The sequence below is a fragment of the Caretta caretta genome, chromosome 1 (assembly GCF_965140235.1).
Source record: "Caretta caretta isolate rCarCar2 chromosome 1, rCarCar1.hap1, whole genome shotgun sequence".
Lineage (NCBI taxonomy): Eukaryota > Metazoa > Chordata > Testudines > Cheloniidae > Caretta > Caretta caretta.
This window is the reverse complement of record NC_134206.1, coordinates 304,064,996-304,081,155: the sequence shown is the minus strand read 5'-3', so window position 1 is coordinate 304,081,155 and position 16,160 is coordinate 304,064,996. Positions and strand designations below refer to the sequence as shown.

At 41.9% G+C, this 16,160-nt stretch overlaps 1 protein-coding gene across 9 annotated transcripts in view; it reads right to left on the bottom strand.

The window, feature by feature from the left end:
- LOC125630330 (uncharacterized) overlaps positions 1–16,065 on the bottom strand; it is a 101,588-nt gene extending 85,523 nt beyond the window's left edge. For 3 of the 9 annotated variants that reach the window (XM_075124426.1, XM_075124427.1, XM_048836092.2), the window contains exons 1-4: positions 15,758–16,057; positions 15,257–15,346; positions 12,998–13,105; positions 11,036–11,120 (exon numbers count right to left, since the gene is read on the bottom strand). In XM_075124426.1, coding sequence (XP_074980527.1) covers positions 11,036–11,120; positions 12,998–13,105; positions 15,257–15,346; positions 15,758–15,946 — 472 coding nt within the window. In that variant the 5' untranslated portion in view covers positions 15,947–16,057. Of the gene's footprint in view, positions 1–11,035; positions 11,121–12,997; positions 13,106–15,256; positions 15,347–15,757 lie in introns of all 9 variants that reach the window. The other 6 variants (XM_075124428.1, XM_048836096.2, XM_048836093.2 and 3 more) reach the window with 5 other exon arrangements.
- Between the last annotated feature and the right edge of the window lie 95 nt (positions 16,066–16,160).

Genomic DNA, 16,160 nt, shown 5'->3' with positions numbered 1-16,160 from the left:
AAGGGTAACAGGGTTTGGGGTAAGAGAGAGTATTAGGCACAGTTTAGGAGGCTGTTGCAGAGAACAGCAGACGGGATTTGAGAGATGCACTGAAGAAAAAAATAAAAACATATAGAAGAGTTAAATGATGCTTAATATTGACTTGGTATAGTACAATCAAACATTTTTGCATCAATCCTGAGGAATTTAAAGCTTTTCCATTAACATTTCTCCAATGAATCCTTATGAACAAGGGCTGACTGCCTTCAGAAACAAAGAGAATGCATTAAAAAGTAATGAATTTGTTTTGAAGGCATAAGCTTGGCTTCAGAACTCATCTTCACAGCTATGACCTTCTCTGCTAGAGAAAGAAATTAAAGAGAAGTGGTGTAACAGCTGAAGTGATAGGTCAATTCCACCTATCACAAACCAATTTACTTCTATTTAATTGAACAAACCCCTTTTTTTAAAAAAGGAGAAAAATCAGGTATGCATCAGTTTACCAATACTAAACTAAAGATGCTACAACCTCCGCCCCCAACTCCCCCCGGCCAATATTCCTCTATTATTTACCCTAAATTTTCATCAGACACCAAGTGTTAATCTGGATGTCACTCAATTTTTGCAAATCTTCAGCTGGGTGTTTTTAAGGCAAAATTAATAAAAATAACTACCATGTGTTTTGAGAGATGAAATAACACTGCTTATCAGTGTTTTAAAAGCCAAATCACAGCATATAGAGTACTAAATTCATTCAGAGATCAAGTACAACATTTCAGAGGAAGATTAGACCATTTGTGATATTTAAGAATTATACTGAATGTACCAGGACAGGGATCGGCAAGTGGCCCATCAGGATAATCCGCTGGCAGGCAGCAAGACATTTTGTTTACATTGACCGTCCACAGGCACAGCCCCCGCAGCTCCCAGTGGCTGTGGTTCGCCGTTCCCGGGCAACGGGAACTGTGGGAAATGGCGGCCAGCCGATTACCCTGATGGGCCACGTGTCGAAGGTTGCCAACCCCTGGATGTCAAACATGTCAAACTCTAAATTAAAGAAGTGCTTAGATAAGTTTTTAAAAGGTAAGACCTTAAGTACTAGCAAGTTACATCCTAATAACATAAGGCTTTCTACATCCTCCAGGAGCTATCTGCACCTATGATCATATTAGACACCCTAAACAATGCTAAATGGCATTTCACATTATACAATGATAGCAGAGTTTCAAAGAAACATTGCAAATGGGAAAAGATTTTGAGTTTGATAGAATTTTGTTTTCACCACTCTTCAGCAGGAGCTACCTGTCGCGTGGTCTCTAACACGTATAAAGAAAATTCTCTTTACACTGAATTTCATTAGATGGAAGATAGGAAACTATCCATAGCTTCTCAAAGTAACTCCAACATGCTTTTAGTACCTACTCTGACTTCCTTTAGAGGTTGCTAATTAACTTGTTTCTCTGCTCTCTGTTTCTACTGCATGCTGTCCATTCTTGGCTTTTCTGTGCATGTTTTCCTTCAACCAATGTCAAGATGGCAGATATTGCAGCATCACACATCATCATCATCAAGGCAAATACCAAAGTGGGACAGCCTTCTTGCATATGGAGCACACCAAGATCAATCTCTAGCTCGGTTGTTCAGACTGTCTGTCACTGGCAATCTTATCACTCTATCAAAGCTTTTGGTAACCCTGTGATCACCCACCATGTAGCAGAATTCTTTGGTAAACACTTCACAATTCGCTGGTCTTCCATCCTAATAATATGTCCCTATCAAGAAACTGCCAAAATTGAAGCAGTGCTGATGGGGGTGGTTTCTGGGTTCAGCTATGAATATCCTCGCTGCTGATCTTGTCCTGCCACTTAAGTGGAGCAGCTGAGAAAGATGACAAAAATAAAAAACCATAAATCTGTCACTCCCCAGCCTTCCTCCACGTTTACACTTCATTGCCTTACAATAAAGTTGGTAAAACCATAGTTCTATACATCTGCAGCTTTGCAGTAAGCTTCATGTCCCAGTGCCTCCACAGGAGCTATCAAAGGGTTCAGAATATGTTGGTGACTGCTTCTATACCTGCAACAATGTCCATCGTGGGCTATCTCAGAACTAAATAAAAATGCCTTAAATTGGGCATCTAGCATGTAGGAAACTGTATATCTTTGTTCTACTTCAGTGTGGCTGATCCAGTCTGAAATGGAATCTAAAACCTAGATTTTGATTACTCTGATACCAATTTTCAGAGTAGCAGCCGTGTTAGTCTGTATTTGCAAAAAGAAAAGGAGTACTTGTGGCACCTTAGAGACTAACAAATTTATTTGAGCATAAGCTTTCATGAGCTACAGCTCACTTGCATGTGTATATATAGGCAATCATTTGGGTATCACCCCTAGGTCGGCTGTCAATGCTCAAACTGCAGGTCTCACAACAGAAATACAGGCTTGACAGGATCCAAGACAAAACTTACAAAGACGAGCCTCTGTGAAGCTCCGCCAGATTTTGGGCCTGTGTGGAACACTAGGAACTTCTGAACCAAAGATAGCAAGAGCCTGTTCATAGTCCTGAAAATATCTAAGCATACTGAAAGTAGAATTCTCCTGGGTCACGCATCTTGAATCAGGTAACAGCCAGTTTTAATTCCTGTTAGATAAAAACTTGGACACATCCAGCTCTGCAGAGCAGGTAGGAGATAATAGAAAAGGCATATGAGAAATGGATAAGCAACTTCTTGTTGACCTTAAGTTCCTCATGGATGGCTATTTAATAGTGCATCCTGGAGCTGGATGATAAAAAAAAATTGATGGTTGTTTTTTAAAAAATTGTTCTTTATTATTTAAATACAGGGATTTTTTTAAAAATAAACCTATTTAAAATTAACTTTGAAATAGCTTTTCAATGTCAAGGGCTAAATTTATTGTAGTCTATTAAAAACATTTAAGAACATAAGAATGGCCAAACTGGGTCAGATCAAAGGTCCATCTAGCCCAGTATCCTGTCTTCTGACAGTGGCTAATGCCAGGTGCCCCACAGGGAAAGAACAGAACAGGTAATCATCAAGTGATCCACCATGCATTCCGAGCTTCGGGCAAACAGAGGCTAGGGACACCATCCCTGTCCATCCTGGCTCATAGCCGTCGATGGAACTATGCTCCATGAACTAATCTAGTTCTTTTTTTAACCTTGTTATAGTCTTGGCCGTCACAACATCCTCTGGCAAGGAGTTCCACAGATTGACTGTGCGTTGTGTGAAAAAATACTTTTTTGTTTGTTTTAAATCTGCTGCCTATTAATTTCATTTGGTGACCCTTAGTTCTTGTATTATACTCCCTTATTTACTTTTTCCACACCAGTCATGATTTTTAGACCTCTATCATATGTCCCCCTTAGTCATCTCTTTTCCAAGATGAAAAGTCCCAGTCTTATTAATCTCTCCTCATATGGCAGCCATTCCATACCCCCAATCATTTTTGTTGCCCTTTTCTGAACCTTTTTCAATTCCCATGTATCTTTTCTGAGATGGGGTGACCACATCTGCACGCAGTATTCAAGAGGTGGGCGTACCATGGATTTATATAGAGGCAACATGATATTTTCTGTCCTATTATCTATCCCTTTCTTAGTTATTCACAGCATTCTGTTTGCCTTTTTGACTGCCGCTGCACATTGAGTGGATGTTTTCAGAGAACTATCCACAAGATGTCTTTCTTGAGTGGTAGCAGCTAATTTAGACCCCAACACGTATAGTTGGGATTATGTTTTCCAATGTGTATTACTTTGTATTTATCACCATTGAATTTCATCTGCCATTTTGTTGTCCAGTCACCCAGTTTTGAGAGATCCTTTTGCAGCTCTTCGTAGTCTGCCTCGGACTTAAGTATTTTGAGTAGTTCTGTATCATCTGCAAATTTTGCCACCTCACTGTTTACCTCTTTTTCCAGATTATTTATGAATATGTTGAATAGCACTAGGCCCTGTACAGACTCCTGGGGGACACCACTATTTACCCCTCTCCATTCTGAAAATTCACCATTTATTCCTACCCTTTGTTTCCTATCTTTTAACCAGTTGCCAATCCATAAGAGGACCTTCCCTGTTATGCCATGACAGCTTACCTTGCTTAAGAGCCTCTGGTGAGGGACCTTGTCAAAGGCTTTCTGAAAATCTAAGTACACTATATCAACTGGATTCCTCCTTGTCCACATGCTTGTTGACCCCCCCATCAAAGAATTCTAGTAGATTTGTGAGGCATGATTTCCCTTTACAAAAAACATGTTGACTCTTACCCAAGAAATTATGTTCAATCATGTGTCTGACAATTTTGTTCTTTACTATAGTTTCAACCAGTTTGCTCAGTACTGAAGCCAGGCTTACTAGCCTGTAGTTGCTGGGATCACCTCTGGAACTCATTTTAAAAATTGGTGTCACATTAGCTATCCTCCAGTCATTTGGTACAGAAGTTGATTTAAATGATAGGTTACAGACTATAGTTAGGTTTCAGAGTAGCAGCCGTGTTCGTCTGTATCCGCAAAAAGAAAAGGAGCACTTGCGGCACCTTAAAGACTAAGAAATTTATTTGAGCATAAGCTTTCATGAGCTACAGCTCATTTCATCGGATGCATTCAGTGGAAAATACAGTGGGGAGATTTATATACATAGAGAACATGAAACAATGGGTGTTACCATACACACTGTAACAAGAACGATCAGGTAAGGTGAGCTATTACCAGCAGGAGAGCGAGGGGGAAAAAACCTTTAGTAGTGATAATCAAGGTGGGCCATTTCCAGCAGTTGACAAGAACGTCTGAGGAACAGTGGGGGGGGGGGATAAACATGGGGAAATAGTTTTACTTTGTGTAATGACCCATCCACTCCCAGTCTTTATTGAAGCCTAAGTTAATTGTATCCAGTTTGCAAATTAATTCCAATTCAGCAGTCTCTCATTGGAGTCTGGTTTTGAAGTTTTTTTGTTGAAGAATTGCCACTTTGAGGTCTGTAATTGAGAGACCAAAGAGACTGAAGTGTTCTCCAACTGGTTTTTGAATGTTATAATTCTTGACGTCTGATTTGTGTCCATTTATTCTTTTACGTAGAGACTGTCCAGTTTGGCCAATGTACATGGCAGAGGGCCATTGCTGGCACTTGATGGCATATATCACATTGGTAGATGTGCAGGTGAACGAGCCTCTGATAGCGTGGCTGATGTGATTAGGCCCTATGATGGTGTCTCCTGAATTGATATGTGGACACAGTTGGCAACGGGCTTTGTTGCAAGGATAGATTCATAGAAACTAAGGTCAGAAGGGACCACTATGATCATCTAGTCTGACCTCCTGCACAACGCAGGCCACAGAATCTCACCCACCCACTCCTGCGAAAAACCTCTCACCTATGTCTGAGCTACTGAAGTCCTCAAATCGTGGTTTAAAGACTTCAAGGAGCAGACAATCCTCCAGCAAGTGACCCGTGCCCCATGCTACAGAGGAAGGCGAAAAACCTCCAGGGCCTCTTCCAATCTGCCCTGGAGGAAAATTCCTTCCCAACCCCAAATATGGCGATCAGCTAAACCCTGAGCATATGGGCAAGATTCACCAGCCAGGTTCCTGGGTTAGTGTTTTTGTTGTGTGGTTTCTGGTGAGTATTTGCTTCAGGTTGGGGGGCTGTCTGTAAGCAAGGACTGGCCTGTCTCCCAAGATCTGTGAGAGTGATGGGTCATCCTTCAGGATAGGGTTTGTAGATCCTTGATGATGCATTGGCGTTTAGTTCGGGGCTGAAGGTGATGGCTAGTGGCGTTCTGTTATTTTCTTTGTTGGACCTGTCCTGTAGTAGGTAACTTCTGGGTATTCTTCTGGCTCTGTCAATCTGTTTCTGCACTTCCGCAGGTGGGTATTGTAGTTGTAAGAATGCTTGATAGAGATCTTGTAGGTGTTTGTCTCTGTCTGAGGGGTTGGAGCAAATGTGGTTGTATCGTAGAGCTTGGCTGTAGACAATGGATCGTGTGGTGTGGTCTGGATGACAGCTGGAGGCATGTAGGTAGGCATAGCGGTTAGCAGGTTTCCGGTATAGGGTGGTGTTTATGTGACCATCGCTTATTAGCATCGTAGTGTCCAGGAAATGGATCTCTTGTGTGGACTGCTCCAGGCTGAGGTTGATGGTGGGCTGATGGTGGGATGGAAATTGTTGAAATCATGGTAGAATTCCTCAAGAGCTTCTTTTCCATGGGTCCAGATGATGAAGATGTCATCAATGTAGCGCAAGTAGAGTAGGGACATTAGGGGACGAGAGCTGAGGAAGCGTTGTTCTAAGTCAGTCATAAAAATGTTGGCATACTGTGGGACCATATGGGTACCCATAGCAGTGCCGCTGATTTGAAGGTATACATTGTCCCCAAATGTTCCAGGTTTATGGATCTTGGGTAGCAGACAGAATACCCCTGGTCAGGGTTCTAGGGGTGTGTCTCTGCGGATTTGTTCTTGTGCTTTTTCAGGGAGTTTCTTGAGCAGATGGTGTAGTTTCTTTTGGTAACCCTCAGTGAGATCAGAGGGCAATGGCTTGTAGAAAGTGGTGTTGAAGAGCTGCCTAGCAGCCTCTTGTTCATATTCCAACCTATTCATGATGACGACAGCACCTCCTTTGTCAGCCTTTTAGATTATGATGTCAGAGTTGTTTCTGAGGCTGTGGTGGCATTGTGGTCTGCACGGCTGAGGTTATGGGGCAAGTGGTGCTGCTTTTCCACAATTTCAGCCTGTGCACGTCGGTGGAAGCACTCTATGTTGAAGTCGATCGTCAAGTGGCCCCACTGGTTGTGTAGCAGGCTTCCTGCTTCTGATGTACTTAAAACATATTTTGCTATTACTTTTTGAGTCTCTGGCTAGCTATTCTTCAAATTCTTCTTTGGCCTTCCTAATTATATTTTTACACTTCATTTGCCAGACTTTATGCTCCTTTCTATTTTCCTCAGTAGGATTTAACTTCCACTTTTTAAAGGATACCTTTTTGCCTCTCACTGCTTCCTTTACTTTGTTGTTTAGCCATGGTGGCACTTTTTTGGTTCTCTTACTATGTTTTTTAATTTGGCGTATACATTTAAGTTGAACCTCTATTATGGTGTCTTTAAAAAGTTTTCATGCAGCTTGCAGGGACTGTACCTTTTAATTTCTGTTTAACTAACTTCCTCATTTTTGTGTAGTTCCCCTTTCTGAAATTAAATGCTACAGTGTTGGGCTGCTGCGGTGTTTTCCCCAGCACAGGGATGTTAAATTTAGTTATATTATGGTCACTATTACCAAGCAGTCCAGCTATATTCACCTCTTGGACTACATCCTGTGCTCCACTTAGGACTAAATCAAGAATTGCCGATCCTCTTGTGGGTTCCAGGACTAGCTGCTCCAAGAAGTAGTCATTTAAGGTGTCAGGAAACTTTATCTCTGCATCCCGTCCTGAGGTAACAGGCACCCAGTCAATATGAAGATAGTAATAATGGGGGATTTTAACTGAGTTTTTTATTTTAATAGCCTCTCTAATCTCCCTGAGCATTTCACAGTCACTGTCATCATCCTGGTCAGGTGGTCGGTAATATATCCCTACTGCTATATTCTTATTATTAGAGCATGGACTTACTATCCATAGAGATTCTATGGTACAATTTAAACACAAAAAATAACTATTGGCTAATTCACATCCCTGAGCAACATAACTTACGTCAACTTAAGTTGTATAGCCTAATCTTCGTATTACTTAAAAAATAACCCTACCACAATAAATCACTACAGTGCACACACAATTCTCCCGCAAGAGAGAGGATATGAGAGAGAAAGAGAGAGAACCACACATGACAGATGTTAGTCACATTGTTTAAGGCACTATTGGAAGGCATTCAGACACTACCGTGATGAGGGAAATATCAGAACCTGAATTGCAAAGAAGAAAATGTGCCCAATTTCCACGTGCACCTAGATGATGTGGAGTTGCCAGACACTTTACTGCCCAAGAGGCTGGGGCGGCAGGGGAGGGAGGGTGTTTTGTTTTTAATTTACATATTCTGCAGTGATCTTTAACTGGATTTGAGTCACAAAGAATAATTCCCAGATAATACTTGTGTTGTTTTTGCTCACTCTGTCCCAACCAGAGCAAAATATGGATCTTTGAACCCCAACTGGCTGTTTTTGAATTCAGAGATACCAGTCACAGTACAACCTAGCAAATGAGACCTCAGTCTCAGTTTGGGACCTCTGGGCATTACTGAAATACAAATAATGAATAATGATATCATTGTGTTATGTTCTATTGTGTTAGGGCGCTCTTCAAACACACAGTAAGAGACAATCCAGAAAAGTGTACAATCTAAATAAACAAGACAGATGAATGGTAGGAATGGAAACAGAAGTACCAAAATAAAAAGTGAAGCAACATCTTCAAAGTCACAAAGCAAGTTTGTGGTAGCGGTAGATGTAGAACCCAGGTCTTGAGTCCCAGTCCAGTGACCTAACCACAAGAACCACTGCCTCTACATTTCATCAGGGCCTCACCTGACAATCATTTACCCATATAGTCTCAAAGTATTTCGGAGTGCATTCACTATCACTGGGTTCACCTCAAAAGAGAACATGGTATTTAGCCAATGAATGTGATTGTGGGTATCTGAATATGTATGTGTTACTGTGCTGCTATATAGTTTTCTTTTTGAAAGCAAGGCAACCCCAAAATCCTGTTGAGACTGTTAGCTTGTTTGATGCCATTCTGGTGTTCACTGTGAGCTGAAAATACATTGAGGGTTATGCATTGTTTTCAAGTTTATGTTTTGTTCAACTAAAACAATCAACCACAAGCCTAACTGTGCTTGCAACAGGACTGTAATATTTTCAATAGGTGGTGCTGGTGAGCCAAGAAATTGCTTAGGCCCAGATACACAAAGGTACTTAGGCATCTAAACCCCAGATTTAGCACCAAAATGCCAGGTTTGACTCCACTGCAATCCACAGAATTCTCACCGAACCCTGTAGGTGCCTAAACTCACCCAGCACCTATATTTTCAGGGTAAAAATTCCCTCTGCCCGTTTTTCTGCCTCTTGGCATGTGCACCTCCTTCTAGGCGTCTGGAACCTATTTCCCATCTAAGCCCCCCAAAAATTCTCAAACCAGGGGAAGATAGGCGTTTAGCCACCTAATGCATGTGCATTGCTGTAGGCATGCTCAGAGGCACCTACCAGAGTGGTAACTTTTAGCCCACTGGTTACCACTTGCCTGGGATGTGAGAGATCCAGGTTCAATTCCCACCTCAACCTGAGAGGAAGAAAGGATTTGAACAAGGGTCTCACACCTCAAGAAAGCACTCTAACCACTGAACTATGGGATATTCTGATGTGGAGCACCCTCAGTTTCTCCCATTGAAGTAGTTCTACTGTGGACGAATAATGAAAAAGCAACGGGAGCAGGAGGACTGGATGCTGGGTCTCCCATTTCCCAGATGGGGCCCTAACTACTGCACTACAGAGTGAATGTGTGCGTGTGTGTGTGTCTCTCTCCTCCCCGCCAGTGAACGTTACACTGTGGATAAATACATAAATAGTCATTGAGCCAGAGAGAGAGAAGCAGAACTAGAAATCCATAAGGGGGGGTGAAGGTAGGGATGAGTTGAGACCTTGTTTGCAAAATTTTTGAACTGCTTCAGTCCTTTTTAATTCCCTTATATAATCTACTATTGACACCTTAAATCAAACACAAACCAAAGGCTTGCCTGCCATCCTTTTTACAGAGAATGTTTTACCTATTTATTTTAGATTTTTTTTTACTTGAACCTTTTTTTTAAATCAAAATTTGTTGAAATGTGGTGTCATTTTAAATAACAGCATGACCACCCATGTTACAAATGGTACGTGTTTACATCTTGTTTTAATACTAGTTCAGTAATCATTAAAAAAAGTACTAGAGACAAATTTTCTGAAGTGGTCCTAAAATCAAGTCTGCAATTTAGTATGCATATTTTCACACCTAAGTTTTTGCATAAGCAGAGTACACTTTTCAGTTATGCAATTTGTTTTAGTGCACTTTCCCACACATGCCTCTGATGGAAAAGTACAGCTGTTGTCTTCAGATTTAATAAAATACATCTCTATTTTGTAACATTATTAAACCTTTTATTTATGTATGCATCAATAAAAATGCTATTAAATCTTGTTGAATTTGGGTTTCTTTGAACAAAGATCCTAGAAAAGGATCCACACATGGACTTTATGCCTGCCTCAATTCACACTGAAATTAATAGGTCTATGGGGAAGGTCCTCCTGTCTGGATCCCTTTGTATTACACAGGTCTTGATTTGATCCTTTGAGCCCAGATAGCTAAATTCTCTCTCTCTTTTTCCCCCAAAAGCTACTGACTTGAAACAGAGAGCTCCTTTTTGCTTTACCTTTATTTTGAGAATTTTGTAAGTGGGATAAAACTTGGATTAAATTTGCTGTTTACTTAGTCTTTTGGGATTTTTTCCCTTTGTTCCTGAAAACTGTAAAGTATTTCTCAATAGTTAATATGCTCCATTCTCTAATTACTCAATCACATTTGTATAGGTAAAATGCATAAGTGCTTACAAACTTTTTAAGTATTTATTTTTTAAATTAATTGTTTTCATTTTACCTCTTAAACTTGCATTTTTATTCCTTTGCTGACCTGCAGATGATGAAGGGACTGGACTGTCAACAAGAACCGATCTTAGAAGAGAAGCCCTCATCTGTACTCAGCAATGGAGCAAGTAGGCAGCTGGCCACTAGGATCCGCATCTATCAAAGTCACACTGTGCTCAGAGGATTTGGAGACTGCAAGTTGCTCTGAGCACCCCTGCTGTTCCGTAAAGTCCACCCTGCTGTCAGCACATAAATCTTTCCTGGAAGGCTGCAAAGCTAAGTGAATGTATATTTATCTCCAGACTCACCCAATATTTCCCATATGCTGCTAGTTATAATAAAAGTGCAAGGCAGAGCAAAAGTATTCCAGAAAAATCTTTCTCGATTTGGAATTATAATGTTTATTTACTAAGTTAAAATAGGGATCTAGGGTCTCTTACCACATTTTACATATGCATATGCTCTTCTCGCAAACAGTGGTGTATGAAGGAAAGTTCTGGAAACACAGCCAACTCGACAGGCAATCTGGAGAGAAGATAGTACATGAACTGTAATAATACGATCTAAAAAGCAGCTTTACAGTACATCCAGCATTGTTACACCAAACAAACCTGTCATTATGAACTTAATGATATTCTTGAGCCATCCACATTAGCACCATTGGTCTTTTATTTATTTCAAATTACTGTTCTTATTTACCTCAGCAGGGCTCTATAAGATTACTCCCCAGACTGCTCAGACTCCTATGGGGATGATTTATGTCATCATTCCAGTGTAACGTTTCCCATAATTGTACTGAGTTTAAAAAACATTAGAACCCAAGGGGCTAGACAAGGAGCTATAACATTAGCAGCATGCTCGTATAAATCAATTTACTCCCTTGGAGGAAAAAAAAAAATGAAGGAATTTAATGAGACTGTACATGAACCACAAAGCCAATGTGCAGTTACCATTAAGAGTGTTTAATCCAAAAGTACAGATGTATCGCACAGATAAATTCAAAAAACAAAAAAATGCAGGCATTTATTTCTATACAATATTATCTGAACAAAGAGCAAGTGAATTTAGAGCCTATGGTGCCAGAGAATTTTAATGGTCTAATTTTCAGTTTGTTCATCAATTTTATGACTATTTTTACTGCTTGTTACTCACCATTGTTTCCTATTTACAAAATCATTTATTATTATTCCTTAAAATATAATTCAATTGCTGTCAATGCCAGTGGTAAAAAAAAAAATTATGACTAGCATGGCAAGATTGTTTCCAATTACCTTAGATACAATTTATCCTGCCAATTAAAAATTTCTAGATTGGAAAGACTTTAGGGTGTGCATGAAATCTCAGACATTAATCTGAACATTGTACATATATATCACATGGAGCAGAATTTAATCAATCATTTCACAGAAAAAGTTTCTGCTTTTTCCATGCGATTTTAAACTCAGTCTATTTTAAAAATATTATGAATTAATAAACTTTGACAAACAGTGGATTCCTGTGCAATTATAACATGCCTTAGAGTATATAAAGCACGAGGTCAAAGACCAAGGGTCAGATCCCAATAAATGCTAAGTGTCTCCTGCAAGGGGCTGAGAGGGCTGCAATTTCCATCAAAGTTATCAGGAGCTGAGGATTGAGCCCCCTTTGACTAATTATCCCAGAAACACATTAGTCACCCGGTCCAGAATGTCCTATTGTCATTAGGAAATGGAATTCAGACATCAAAATTAGGAAAGCAGTTACTTGTCTTTATAAAGCTCAATCCTGTGAGGTGGTGACCGTCCTCAATGCCTACATATTCCAGCATAACACCTCACAGGAGTGTTCAGAACCCATAGGATCAAGTCCTTAACTTAAAGGGCATTAGATGTAGGTATGACATCAATGATTCATAATTATAAAGGGTCCCAACATTTGAAGCAGTCAAGGTCCATCCCTCATTTTCAAATATAGTGACCACTCAGGATTAAACTAATGAGTGGAGGTTGTGGGGGTAGGAAATGGGAAATTTCAGCTTCTTCCTCCCTCCCATTACCTAAAACACCCTCTAATTTTATTCGAAGATGTCTTACAGGTCAATTTCTAATATGCTTAATGCAATGTGCAAGCATAAGATAACCTAATATATTCAGAAAATGGATTATTTGTGGCTCTGTCTGATCTGAGTCTCCAAATGCAGTGGTGTTTATTATACTGGATGATCTCATTTTGATGTACGGTAGCTGTGACTCTAAGATGCAGCTGTCATTCACTTTAGAATAAATATAGCATAATAAAACCACAAGGTAGACACAGGACAGTATATCTTAAAGCACACTCCTTTGATTTAATCATTGGTTGAATTTTTACATAAAAACACTCATTATGTAATGTACATACTTTAAATACTACTGCAGTTTTACCTTAGGGATAGATGCAACATCTATTGCTTTATTAAGCTCTTGCACTGCTTCCTGATGGTGATTCTGTCTTTGGAAAGCTACAGCTAAATGATAATAGGTTTCAAATAGCTGAAATACACAATGAGAATCTCAAATTATTATTGAAGTTTTAGTATTGCTGAGGTTCTGAACATGTTTAGGACCGGTTTTTAATTTGTTTCAAACCAATGAAACTGCTTTTTTACCATTTCTCTTGGGCAATCGTTATTTTACATATTTGTATTCTAAAATAATTTCAAATTTATTCCCTCTGCTACTCCCTAGGTACTATTTACTTTGGGCTAGATTCTTAGCTTAACTCCATTGAAATAAATGCCAGTTTACACCAGCTGAAGGTCTCGTCCTTCAACAATTATCTGGAACGTTAAAATACATTGTCCAGAAGAGAACTATAATATCATTAATATTTCACATTACAAAATCAGTAGTCCCTCTAATAAGCTACAATAGAGATATTTGTAGATCATCTAAATTAATTTAAAATACTGCAAACAACACAAAACTAAGCAGGCCCCATATTAATAAAATGGCACAGTTGTAAATCTGCGGAGGTAAGAACAGGTGCAAACTGTCTCTGTCCTAAAATTCTGCCGGATGCAGCTGTCTCTAAAGCCTGGCTGAGCAAATGATTTAATTCTCAACTGAACAGCATAACCAACACGCATTAATTTATTTCTAAAGACAAGTATTTGTAGTTGCAATGAAGAAACATATGGCAGCTGCACACTGGAGCCAATCTTACAGACAAATAAGGCTACATCATGGTAAAACTCTAGCCCCAGTGAAGAACGATTGCCAGGTGTCCAGTTTTCGACTGGAAAGCCCAGTCGAAAAGGGACACTGGTAGCTCTGGTCAGCACCAGCGACCGGGCCATTAAAAGTGTGGTCGGCAGTGCTGCAGATCTAAGGCAGGCTAATCCCTACCTGTTCTGGCACTGCGCAGTGCCCCAGAAGCAGCCAGAAGGTCCAGTTCCTAGGCAGAGGGCCACGGGGCTCCACATGCTGCCCCTGCCCCGAGCAGCAGCTCCGCACTCCCACTGGCCCCTCCCACACCCTGAACCCCTCATTTCTGGCCCCATCCCAGAGCCTGCACCCTGAGTTAGAGCCCTCACCCCCTCCCGCACCCCAACCCCCTGCCCCAGCCCAGTGAAAGTGAGTGAGGGTAGGGGAGAGCGAGCCACCAAGGGAGGGGGAATATAGTGAGCAGGAGACGGGGCCTAGGGGAAGGGACAGGGAAGGGGGTGGGGCCTTGGAGAAAGGGTGGGGCTAGGATGTTCGGTTTTGTGCGATTAGAAAGTTGGCAACCCTACAGTGAAGTCATTAGGAGTTTTATCATTTACTTCAATGGGGTCAGAATTTAATCCTATGCCTATGAAGACCTGCACAGGGAGTGGGGGGGGGGGGTGCAGCACCTGAGCAGTGGTGGCCAGGGGATACTTGAGGGAACATTACTGCACTTTTTGAAGGCTGTAACCAGCTCTCCCCCAAATACTCTATCTGGTGCACAAAGGGCCCATCCCATCAAACATGTCAACGTGGCAGGGATGACAACACTGCCAGTAGCACTGCTCTCCACCACTACCTTGTGCTCTCCAGCACAACCATGCATCATTAAGCTAACTGCTCTGGTTCTCTCTTTCATCTGACCAGACAGTGTGCTCTCTCAGCTTCCCTGGCACCCAGTCAGATAAATGTGGATCAAACATATAATTCAGTTATATGTTCTTAAAATATAATACATTCACATGTTGGTGTTATCCAAATGAAGGCTCCAATCCTGCAACCAGATCCAGGTGAACCCTTGCACACATATAGTGCCCTAGTGATATCGAGGGTCCATCCACAAAGATCTGATTGCCGAACTGCAGCCTGACATTGTATCATTTTGTAAAACAACATTAGTCCAGTACTGTCAATCCTGAGTGTTCAAAAGTCATGAGCAATGTCTCCAAAAATCATGTGATTTAATTAAAAGTCATGGGGTTTCTTTTTAGTGGTTCTTTTTATTTCCCTTCTGCTTATTGAGCCTTTAGGGTTCCCATTTTCTCTGCAAACGCGACGGTTAGAAACTTTTTTTTAAAAATGAAACCTGAGATTTTCACATAATCACATCACTTCAAAAGCTGGGATTTGAAGATAGACCATCTATTAGAACACTTGTAATAAAACGGCAAGAGCTGACAATCCTGCTTGTCACTTGAGAAATGGTTTTAAAATTACCAGTTGTGAATAGTAAGGACCAGGCTCAAAGTCTTTGGGAAGTTCCTCTTTGCTCAAAGTTTTCAAGAGTGCTGTGTAATGTGCAACAACCTGAAAGCAAAAAACATAAATGGCAAAATGACCAAAAGCCAGCATCAGACTCTGGGAGTTTTTGAGAGTCAGAAATGAGAAGCACTGCAGAGTGCAAAGCTCAGCTCAGCTCCTCTGGACACCAGGCTCCACCTCATAGGCCTAGGAGAGCACTACCTCAGAGCACAAAGAGCCACAAATTAGTGCCACAGCAAGTTATCATAGTTCTGGGTTACCTGCTGTGGCTGGGATGAAGAACACGATGGCTAGTTAAGGGAGTCGGCATAGCTAATGTGAATAAGACACCCCTCCCCCCGGGGGTCTCCCCTCCTGCCCCGACCCAGCCGGGCGCTGCTTAGCCTTGGGGTGGGGGGTTCCCCCAAACCGCCCGGCCCGTGCCCAGCGCCCTCTGGCGGAGGCGGGCGGAGTCACCTCGCTCCAGCGCATGGCCCGCTCGCTGGCTATCGCGGAGATCAGCTGCGCCTCGGCCCGCGCCCGCACCCGGGTTAGGACCGTCGCCGCCGAGGAAGAGGGGAAGGAAACGGAGGGGCTCGAGGCGGCGACTTGCGGGAGCGAGCAGGGCCTGGCCGAGGCCATGGAAGGCGGCCGGACGTGGGCCATGCAGAGTCCAGTGCGGCGACAGGCGGCCCGCCGCGCTGGGCACAACGGGCCGCGTTTCCATGGCACCGGGAGGGCGGGACCGCAGGGCTGTGGGAGAGCTGCGCTGAGGCCTCCCTGCGGCCGCCCCTTCCTCCCCCCGGCCAGCGCGCGCCGCCTCCGCTGACCTGCCCCCCCCCCCCCCCGCAGCAGGGAGCGTTTCACCCCGAGTCTGCCT